The sequence below is a fragment of the Hydractinia symbiolongicarpus genome, chromosome 14 (assembly GCF_029227915.1).
Source record: "Hydractinia symbiolongicarpus strain clone_291-10 chromosome 14, HSymV2.1, whole genome shotgun sequence".
In the NCBI taxonomy this organism is placed as follows: Eukaryota; Metazoa; Cnidaria; class Hydrozoa; order Anthoathecata; family Hydractiniidae; genus Hydractinia; species Hydractinia symbiolongicarpus.
In genome coordinates, this window is record NC_079888.1 from 4,674,300 (window position 1) to 4,685,529 (window position 11,230).

The 11,230-nt window shown below is 32.5% G+C and overlaps 1 protein-coding gene across 1 annotated transcript; it reads left to right on the plus strand.

Annotated features, from left to right (window-relative positions):
• The first annotated feature begins 3,404 nt into the window (after positions 1–3,404).
• On the plus strand, positions 3,405–10,326 carry LOC130625736 (26S proteasome non-ATPase regulatory subunit 6-like). The gene is made up of 10 exons (XM_057440839.1): positions 3,405–3,494; positions 3,871–4,038; positions 5,738–5,943; positions 6,112–6,257; positions 6,950–7,169; positions 7,936–8,044; positions 8,511–8,679; positions 9,060–9,137; positions 9,604–9,631; positions 10,161–10,326. Exons 2-10 carry the CDS (start codon positions 3,891–3,893, stop codon positions 10,227–10,229), a joined length of 1,173 nt encoding a protein of 390 aa, XP_057296822.1. The 5' UTR covers positions 3,405–3,494; positions 3,871–3,890; the 3' UTR covers positions 10,230–10,326.
• The last annotated feature ends 904 nt before the right edge of the window (positions 10,327–11,230 follow it).

Sequence of the window (11,230 nt, forward strand, 5' to 3'; positions counted from 1 at the left end):
ATTATATATCGACTTTAAAGAAAGAATAAAAAAATAAATAAATAACATTTCATTGGATGTAATTTTTTTAAAAAAAAAATCCTTGCTAAAACTCCGCAAAATTGAAAACCAAAAACTAAAATTTAGGGGATTGAAACAGAATCTGGAAACAAGTTTGCCTGTTTTCCATATGCGGTTCCGCGATCCTTCCTCCATAGTTGACATATTTTTCCATTTTGGGATTTGTTAATGGAATCGACTAGATGGAGTGTTCCAACATAACAGAGAGTACGCCACGAAGCTAAAAGGATAAAAAGAAAAGCTGAAGCGCTTTAAATACGCCAGTGTAATTATATCGTGCATGACGTAAAAAAGTGAAACATTTTTTCGATATTACGCTAAAATAATAAAGCTAAAGAACCGAGTTCATCTCATATAGTTCCAAAACGAGAATGATTGCACTTCACACCTCCAGCATCCTCTTCTCCCAACGGTTTGCTGCCTGATGTCAAAGCCGATAGCTCTCTAGCGGATATTTTTTGCAATAGATGCAATCAAATCAATGATGCAATCAAATAAAAAATCAATAGAATATTTTTAGTTCGCGTTGTCATGTTTTTTAAAAATATTTTAATATGATAGAACGGAAGAGTTTTTTTAACGAGGAAAAAAAGGTAACCGGTAAGTTCTATTGGGGAGTGGGTCCTGTTTTTTCATTTAACCACTTTTTGTGTACGCTGACTCAGCTTTGATAATGGCGGGCAAAGAAGTGTGTCTCCTGCCTGTTCGTTCTTCCTTCATCTTTTTCTTTCATGTTTAGCTAGTTATATGACTAGCTAAACACAGCCCTCCAAATCTGACTAACATATGCAGGAAAATGTTATAGTTTCACGTATATATGTAATTTCATTATGGACTAGCCATGATGTAAAATATGCACATCTACTTTATTTGGGGGGGCAGCAGGGGTTAAAAAAGACAAATCTGTTTAAAGAAGAAATAGTTGAATGCTGCGCGTATGCAATATGTATTCTACACAATGTCCGGAATAAACCGCTTACGCTGACCAGGCATTTTTGATACTTTTGATAAGTTGAAGGACTGTCTTATATAGCTAAGGCCGAAGGAATTCAGTTAGGGACAACTGCAAATTAGATTATTCCGCCTAGGCTATGATAGACAAATTAGGCGAAATTTATCTCCTAACTAGTCTATCAACATTAAATTTGCTTATTACAGCCTTCTGGTACGTGGTCACACCGATCTTTAAGGTTAAATATGATCTAACAAACCTCCCTCGGATGTAGAAGTATTATTTTCCTAAATGTTATGGTGCGTTTTAAAGATATTGATTTTAATTTGTTTTGCTGCTAATCCACATGCGCTCAACATTTTTTTCCGGCGTGTTTTAAAAAACTGCAGAAATAGACTATTTTGATTTAAAAAAAGATGGCGCATGGTTAGGCTATGATGTCCTAATTACGCTATCATAGACAAAATAAGCTACTTGGACAATCTCGCCCCGGACCTTATTCTAGTCGATTGGAAAGGAGTTTGGTTGGTGGGCACGTTCACATGTATAACTTTTATATCTGCCATGCAAATTCTATGAAATTTGACCTAAGCAAAGCTGACTAAGTCAGCAAGTAGTACAGGAAAAAAATTAGCGCGACCAACAAGGATTGCGAAGATATCATCGATTAAAATTTTCTATCTCCTAAGTGGACTATTCTCTCTAAGTTAACTATTAAAAATCTCCTTATTTAGCTACTAGCTTATTTAGGAGAAATAGTCTAATTTGCAGTTGTCCCTAACTGGAATTTGTACCTCAGTTTACAGTTGTCTATATCACAGATGTACTATGCGGAAAATTTTCATTATTCATTATTCATTATTTTGCGCCTCCGCCTAGCTAGCTTTAACCCGAAACCCTCTGAGCCTGAACCGGAATTACAGTGCAGAAAGACAACCTCTGGAGACTGGGACATATATCCAAATGAGGCAAGGCTTGATCGCACGACTTTGTATGGCAAGCATTGGAACAAAGGCCTTTCGAAATTTAAATTAACACATTACATTACATTTGAAAACATCCAAAAAAAGAACACTTTCGATCGATTGCGACATCAATCGAAATTACACAATAGCGAAGTGATGTGCGAAGCATGTCAGAAGGGTTTATTAAGATATTCTTTGGGTCATTATTTCATATTTTCATTCTCTGGTGGGAAAGTAAAGACAATAATGGAATTTTTTTAAATAATGAAATTTTTCATGCGGTGGTAAATATACATGCCGGTGGCCGACGGTAAACTGAGGTACGACTTCCTTTGGCCTAAGTTAGACATAGATGTGTTTATTCCATTTCACTGCAAGACAAACCATTGCCGTTAATAGCTATAATTCTTAATCAGGTCCTAAAATAAGGCCACCATAAAAAATATGCTGTGTTTGCGTCCTGAAGACACTGCAAAAATGAGTCGCTCGGGCATATTTTTCCCCGGGATTCTCAGATCGGAGCAAGCAAATTTGTTCCCAGGAGACCATTTTTCGCCACCCTGTAAACTATCAGTAGCCACAGGAGTGCCCTAAAGAAATTAATTTTTACCGAAATTAATTTTCGTGAGTTTTTGTCAATTTTGCATAAATTAGTTCTAGCAAAAAAAATTTTCTTTTGGGAAAATAGCTTGCAAAATTTCTTCTCAGTCTTTTTCCGACTTACCGACTCAGGTTTTTATTACCAAAAGTGAGTCGGTCGGAGGACGCGAACACATATTTTTGATGACGGCCTAATTGTAATTTGCGTGCAAAAATTATATACTAAAGTTTAGGAATGTGTTTTATATACTGTCACCCTTTTTTCACAATATTATCCAAAAATATTAAAAACTTTTAGACCTGTTTTGTATTTGTTAGTTAAAAGAAATTTCAACTTTTGTCCGTTACACTTGAGGATATACCTACAGTATAGTATAGTATAATGGATTGGAGTGAATACTGATGAAACATTTCACTTTAAGAATTTTATGTTTTTAATAGAACAAGCTTTACAAACATATACAGCACTCTTCAATAAAACACACCTTTACAAACATCAAGCATCGAGCAGCTGCATTTGGCACAAAGGATCCATAAAACAGTTCTTTCATTTTTTCAAACCTGTAGAAAAAATTGCTCGCAAATGTGACAAACATATTTATCTTCCGAAATTTAAGAACAACCCTTTCGCTACTAGTGCTGATTTTACCATTACCATCTTTATTGTTACCATTGTCATCTTCATTGTTAGTCATTCCTCATAGTTGCTTCAGCAGATTAGCGTAGTCTACCTTATTTGCTAACCATGTTTGTAGGTTGTCAGGATAAGTTGCCTTTTTTTCTGTTTTTCTCTTGTCCTTTTTTCTCTTTCTTTTTTTATTTCAAATTTACATATTTCTTTAGTTATGTAAAAGAACATACAAAGCTTACAATAAAAACACACAAAGCTTTTCGTAAATAAACGTTTACATCGTCAGGTTAGTAACACTGCTATACAATAATTACATGCTTCGTGCAAGACATAAATGACCTATATGTAAAACACAGAAAGCCAGGCTATTAGGCAAGGCTGCCATGGTAAAAAATACATGTTGGACAGCTGTAACACGACATAGTAAGGAGCCTGGGATAGCCGCCAATGGAACAGCATCTGTATACTGACCAAGTTGAATGATTTTGCTCCATCTAACCATTGCCTGTACTAGAATATAGTAACCTAGTAAAATGTCTTTTAAACAACCAAATAACTTGACATGACACCCTATCAAAAGAAAAAAAGAAAAATATAAATTCTTTCTTTAGGCAGGTAGAGTATAGGCTGAAGCTCTATTGATTTTTTAATTCATATTTCAGGACAATCTATAAAATAAACTATGCCTATTGAAGAATTTGAAGAGGAGGGACTTAAAAAGCTCCCAGACTTAGAACTGGCACAAGCATTGTTTACAGTACAATCAGTTGCAAGTAACCAGGAGAAGGAAAGTGCAAAGCAATGCCTAGAGAAAGCAATAACTGATTATAGTAAGTATCTGGTTTTCACGAATCTTTCATTGTTGTTCCAGATCTGTTTTCTTAAAATAAATTATAGAAGACCAATGAATATTCATTTACTGTCGTTCATATACTGTTTCGCTGTATATACTTACAGAAAGACTGGAAGTCTGCCTACAGCCATTCTATTTTATATCTTTTCACATTGTAGATTTCTATTATAACCTGCTTGCTTTATCAACACATTAGCATTATATAGCATTGGAAATTACTAAGTGTTAGCAGCTTTTTCCCTGTTTCCTTTTTTGATGCAATTCTGATTGTTTTGCACCCAACTTGACCAAAAGTAACAGGCCTGTAAATTTGGATCGTTTCTTTTCCGCAACGTTTCTGCAAATCAATAAAGACGGTAATGATAAATTGTTTTCCTTGGACATTATTTCAAATTATAATAATTTTATATTCTAATATATATATATATTTACATTATAATATTTTACTACTATGGAGTAGGTGTTGTCACTAACTAGGGCCATTTTGAAGTGGTTCTCCAATTATTTATTAGTTTAAAGCTAGCCGTTACTGTCATTAACGTATCGTTTCCGCAAGGTCTACTTTGCGGAAAACGAAAAAACATTTTAATTGCTTCCAGCAGCTTTAATTCCTAGACTTCACAAATTTCCAGGCCTGTACAAAAATACAAATATGAAAGTGCATCTTCTATGAATAAAGTTTTTTTTCATTTTTAATTAATGCTTAAAAAAGATTGTTAACAACTTTTGTGTTGCATGTTCTTTTATACTGCATAAGATCACCTGGATGTAATTCTTCATTTATGGCGATTCTTTGTAATGAAACCATTTTTGCACATGTAAAACTTAAATACCTATAAGAAAGGTGTGGAAGAAAACTTTTTTTAAGAACATTTTCATCTTGAAATATTCTGTTTTTTTTTTAAATATTTAGATCATTGGATTTGTTGTTTTTTAAAAGTGCTTGTGTTTTTTAAATATATCGAGATTAAAATCGCGTTACTATAATTAGTTTCGTTGTTAAAAAAAGTAAAAATTCAATGGCCTTCGCGTTTAATTTTTTCTTGCGCAGAGTATTGTTTTTAAACAATGTTTCTTGCTATGCTTTTGTTTTTAACACGAAGCAATTATTTTCGCGCAATTTGAAAGGAACTCCCTATCCTATTGTTTTTTTTAATGAAAGCAATTATTTTTGCAAGTTGAGCGTACGCGTACGCTTACATCTGGACTGTACTGTACAAAGTTGATAGAAGTGGTTTGGTGGCCAGGATTCAAATTAGAAATATAAAGTCACTTAACAAAAAATGCTAATAGAGAATATAACCTCTTTGCAGCTGTGGTCTGGAAGCATTGTATCCCACTTGTCATTTATCACTTAATAATAGTTGTTTTGTTGCAGAAACCATTAAAGAAATAGGTGAATAATTCATCAGCATTTTTGTTCATAGATTAAGAAGTGCGACTTGCTAATTATAACTGTGGTAGTCTTAGAATAAAATCTTGTCTAGTAAATAAATTTTTAAAATGATCAAGTTCGAAATGAAAAAGGAAAGTGCTTACTGATTTACCATGAAAATTAAGTTATTAAAAAAAATAATTAGCAACCCACTTCCAATTCCTTTAACAAATATGGGTATTTAGCAAAAAAAATACTTAAATTTTTTTTGTCATACTATGGTCATATTTACTTGATTTAGATATGGCACCATTTTACAAGCATGTGTGTGAAGAATTAAAATGGAATATTGATGCTAAACGTTTACAATCAATGGAGGCAGAAAATAAAAAATCAATTGATGAACTAGATGAGAAAATTAAAGATGCTGAAGAAAATCTTGGAGAAATAGAAATCAGAGATGCACATTTAAACAAAGCTGAATATTATGTCCGCATCGGTGATAAGGTATGCAATATTTTATATTATTTTTATTCTTTTTATTCTTTGCAATACAATGCATACGCATTGTCTGAGACAAATCTACTGGCAGTCACAGAAGGACCACCATTCCTAAGATTTAATTTGCTTTGGTTTGCATTCAGTCCACTTGAAATATGTATTGAATTGTTATAGGAGAATTCTTTATCAGCGCTTCGACAGTCTTACGAGAAGACCACTATGCTTGGACATAAACTCGATAACGTATTTATGCAAATCCGAGTGGGATTCTTTTTCCTAGATAATGATGTTATTACACGCAACTTAGAAAAGGCTAGCAGGTATTTTTTTAATTTTTTGTGCTTAATTTTCTTTAAAGATAATGAACTTTTTAAGTTTGAGTTTTATAATTATAATTATAATAATATTCTATGTAAAGGAACTTTTCCCTATAGTTATACATGAAATATATTAAAAAAAAATTTAACAGTTAATCTGTATTGTACCAAATTTATTGAAAAATTATTATCAGAAGAATTAAAATAGTTTAGGCTACGAATAAAATCAAAAAGTTTTGATTTTGTTCAATAGTACATATGTGGCTCCAAATTTAGCAACTTGTACAGAATTATCATGCATGCATTTTCATCACATCAATGCATTTTATATTTTGTCATTCAATAGATTATCAGGTTTAAAGACACTAAAAGTAATACAGAACTCTAAAGCTCTATATTTTCAGAAGAGGTGTGGAACACACACCAAAATCCTTCTGTAAAAGCCTGGATAAACTTAATACTCAAATTGACCACTATTCATGTGACAAAAAATTACAAGTGTGACTTGTTTTGTTGTATTCTTTGTTGTTCTTTAATGACAACTTCCAAAGTTTATTATTGATTCTTGCTCTATCATGTTGTTGCGTTTTTAAAATAACCTTGACGTAACTGCTCTATTGCTAGGGTTAAATTTTAAAATATTTTTTGTCTTGATTAGGGTAAATGTTTATTTTTTATTTATTTTTTGCATTCAGTTTGATTGAAGAAGGTGGGGACTGGGATCGACGTAATCGTCTAAAAGTATATAAAGGTTATTATGCCATTTCAACTCGAGATTTTAAAACAGCGGCTGAGAACTTTTTGGAAAGCATATCAACTTTTACGTCATATGAACTGATGAAATATGTTAAATTTGTTGAATACACGGTACTGGTGTCGCTGATATCACTAAAACGTTCTGAACTTGGAGACAAGGTTTGAATAATAATATTTTTCTCTTAAACTCCCTAAAGCAGTCAATTTGTCAAATTAATAATGTACAAACAGCCATACGCTGTCTATCTTGTGTAATTCAATTTGATCCAAACCATTTTTTAGTTTTTTAGTTTTAAAAGTTTTTGAAGTTCATTTGACGAGTTTTATTAGTTGCAAATTTTTTGGTGGAATTTTAAAGAAATTTATTTGCAAACATAATTTCAACAAATTGATAACAGTATTTTTAAAATTAGGAATTGAAGGAAAAAGAATATACACAATCAAATTCACAATAACACAAAGAAAGTCTCAAAAACTATAATTCCTGTTGCGTCTTCTCTTTTTTTAACTTCAGGCTGGATTTTTAAGAATTTCAGCTTCAAACTTGTAAATATTTTAAGGAAGAAGTTTCCCCTTTAGATTAAACATTGTCTTAAATTTTTCCCTCCGAAATATTAAATTTTTTTAATATGTTATCATTTTGTTATATTGTAAATTATATTTGAATTACAATCGTACAAGTTGGAAATTCATTGGGTCGGCTTTCTAATAAGCCCCACTCTTAAAACCATTCCTGAGAAATAATCCACGTAGCTTAATCAGTGTATCAATGGGAAAGCATATGGAATGGTTTTGTTTCTTCCGGCTCTTTTCCATTCGACTGCTTTCTCAACTATAGGTCACAAGTTTTATTTCTTTGTGTGTGCGAGCCTAGACAAAATCTCTAATTTTTATACAGGATTTAATTTTTTGGATTTATTTTCAGGTTGTTCGAGGAGCAGAGATACTAGAATGTTTGCATCAGCAGCCAACCATCAGCCAGACTTTACATTCTCTTTACGATTGTCAATACAAAGAATTCTTCCACGCTTTGTGTAAGTTAAAATATGGTCCTTTAGTTTGACATGCTGGATAAATGACGAACAGACCTGCATAATTCCTCCCTTTCTCTATGTTAAATATTTTAATATAGTTGTTCAGGTTTTCAGCCATGGTCACTGGTAGTAACACATGCAAAGTTTTTAGGGAAAGCTTTTTCAACAAAAGCTTTGAATGTATTATACATCTTACTAAGTTTTCTTGATTTAATAATGTTTTTATTATTACCAAACCGGCAAATTGTGTCAAAACCGGTCCCGATAGCCGTTCTTTCTTGTGCTGTGACCATTTCTTCTAGATGTTTTTCTTTTTATAAGGAACGTAATTGTAATTGGTTTAGCCTTTTATCAGGAGTCGTGTTACTCGAGTTGGCAATTGAAATTACCTGCATTCTCAACCTCGTGTTTCTTAAGAGTGTTTCTCCTGAAAAAACATACAGCACTGCCATCAAATTTTCTTTAGGTGATGTAGAGACGTTACTAAAATGTGATCGTCTTTTTAACACACACGTGGCGTATTACATCAGAGAAATGAGGATAATGGCATATGCTCAGTTGCTTGAATCATACAGAAGTCTGACTTTAGAGTATATGGCAAATGCTTTTGGGTTAACAATAGAAATGTTGGATAAGTAAGGAATAGTTGATTGTTTCAAATGCTTTTATGTTTACAATAATTTTGATTTTTAGCTACTCTTTGAGATGGGCCCTTGTATGATCTTTGGGAGCATTGCGTACTGTACTAATCATAACAAAAAAATAAAAGCAAAAATCAATTTTTAAGGCTTTGCATAGATACACTTTGTACCATATGTTGCTATTATAAAAAGTTTTTTAAATTTTCAATATTTTCTTTTTCAGTCCTTTTACCCTCTATCATGTAATTCGTAATTATATGTAGTGTGTAAGGAGACATGAAAGGCCTGTATTTTCTAGCTGGTCTGTTTGTTTTTGAACAAAATGTTGTCACTGTTAAGTTTAAGATGTTTTCATGTTAAACCACTTGATTTAGAGAACTTGCAAGGTTTATAGCAGCTGGCAGGCTACACTGTAAAATTGATAAAGTTGGCGGAATCGTTGAAACTAACAGGTATGAGAATTCTCGTAATGTTGAAGTTGTCAAGGGAATATAATTAGATAAAACAACACTTTTTAGTGATCTTATAACACTTATTCGGAGTGCCAATTAAACGAATTTTTCTAGTTTAATTTTAACAAGGAAGGTGAAGGGACTAAGAAATTCAGACGATTTTTGCGGATTGGGACTATGTATTCGAAATAAACAAGAACGGAAATGTGCAAAATTCGTCCAATTTTTTTTTAATAACAATGCGTTATTAATTTTTTGTTACTTCTTCAATACACTAACTTTGAAATATGCGTAAATGTACCTGATAAAAAGTTATTTTTGGCCCTACGACATTATCCACCTGCAAAAAATAGTACTATCAGGTAAACCAACATGGTAGATTAGATAACGATTTAGAAAAGTTTTCACCTTGTTTATTTTGTTTATTTATTTATTGTTATTGTTTACTTTATTTTTTTTTGTTTAGACCGGATTGTAAAAACTATCAATACCAGGTAAGCTTTTTGTTTGTTTGTTTGTTTACTGTTTTGTTGTCATAGGTTTATTTTTTTATTATTTTATACTACCAAAATAGGAGTTAGTTAGTCTACTATACTAGCTTTTTAGCTACGCACTTCTTTGGAAAATTTTATATGAACGTCTGCATTTTTACGCATTCTGCAAAGTCTTATTTTAACAGAATCGAGAGTCCATTTGTACATGCCCAAATATTTTACTCGTAAGGAACTGCAATTTCTGACCAATGAAAAACAAATATGTAGACAACTGTGTTCAGAAAAAAGAAACACAAGGCTTAGTTGACTTCACATTTCTTTGTACCTGAGAATATCTGTTTCCAAAAAATCAAGCCTCTTTAATTTACTTTCCATTATATATTTGCTTTCCCAAAAGCCTTTAATCATGTGTTCGCAATAATGCGAAGCGTTGACACGGCACGAAGTATAAAGATTGAGACTTCAGGAGGAATTCGTCTTTAGTTACCGTACTTATAAAAACTAACACTTTCTCGTGTCTGGTTTTTAGTCTGTGATCAAGCAAGGCGATGCATTATTAAATCGAATTCAAAAGCTGAGCCGTGTTATAAATTTGTAACGAACTTGATGGCGATCTGGGATAACAAGCCAGGTTTTGTGAAGCTAAAGACGTATTGTATTTGTTAAACGGTAAAAAAAGCAGAAAGTTTAATAAATATTGTCTTTGTTAACATTTTGTTATTACCCGCCCTCGAGGATTTATGCCATTGCATATTAACCCCTTTTATGGTGGTAGGCGGTGTTTAATTGAAATTTTCTCTTCACTCCAATTCCGTGGCTTTACGCAGAGAACATTATAATTACACATTGATAGGTTCCGAAGTAAAATTCATTTTAGAGTGAGTTTTACTGCGATAACCTCCGTAACGGAGATAGAAGCAATAAATTTAACAGATGAAACTATATTCTGTTGCAAACGCCACGTATGATTTTGGATATAAGAACCACCTGCGGTAAATGTATTGCCATTGTTTTTTTATAAAAAAGCAGGACCATATAGGGCACAAGATCCAAAAGGCACTGAATTAATTTTATAACTATATTCTTCTCTTTTAAGCAATGCTTCATCAATCTAAGCATATGTTTCTGTCTTAAAAGGCTTCCCTTGCTTGTATATAGATTTTTCGCCGACATAAATGATGCGCATGTCCATTACACGTTTTTTTTTATTATAAAACTTTTTTTAAATGAGCTTCAAAAACTTCAATATTTAAGAAAACCCCCAGCCTTAGCGTGTTAAGATACAATTTTTGGAGTCGTTGATATTTACATTAATTCTTACAAACTCAAAACACAACACAGAGTTTCTTTTTTTCCAGTCAAATATAAAAGATGTCTAAAGGCCGGGACAAACACACATCCAACACCCATGTTGGATAAATGTTGGAATCGTTTGAACGAAAGTAAAATTTATAAAAGAAGAAAAAATGACGTCAAAAGAAGAAAAAAATAGTTGGATGAAAGTTTGTTCGCCATCAAACATTTCATCCAACTTTTGCCTCTTTTTCTTGCTCGATTTTTCTGGAATCGTTTAAACACTTCGTCCAACGAATGATGATG

What these genes read in the sequence shown, in the direction of transcription:
- LOC130625736 (XM_057440839.1), top strand. Translation starts at nt 3,891, where the DNA reads ATGCCTATTGAAGAATTTGAAGAGGAGGGACTTAAAAAGCTCCCAGAC. An exon ending in GTTCTGAACTTGGAGACAAG is followed by an intron (nt 7,170 to 7,935) that starts GTTTGAATAATA and finishes ATTTATTTTCAG; the next exon opens with GTTGTTCGAGGAGCAGAGAT. An exon ending in ACAATAGAAATGTTGGATAA is followed by an intron (nt 8,680 to 9,059) that starts GTAAGGAATAGT and finishes CACTTGATTTAG; the next exon opens with AGAACTTGCAAGGTTTATAG.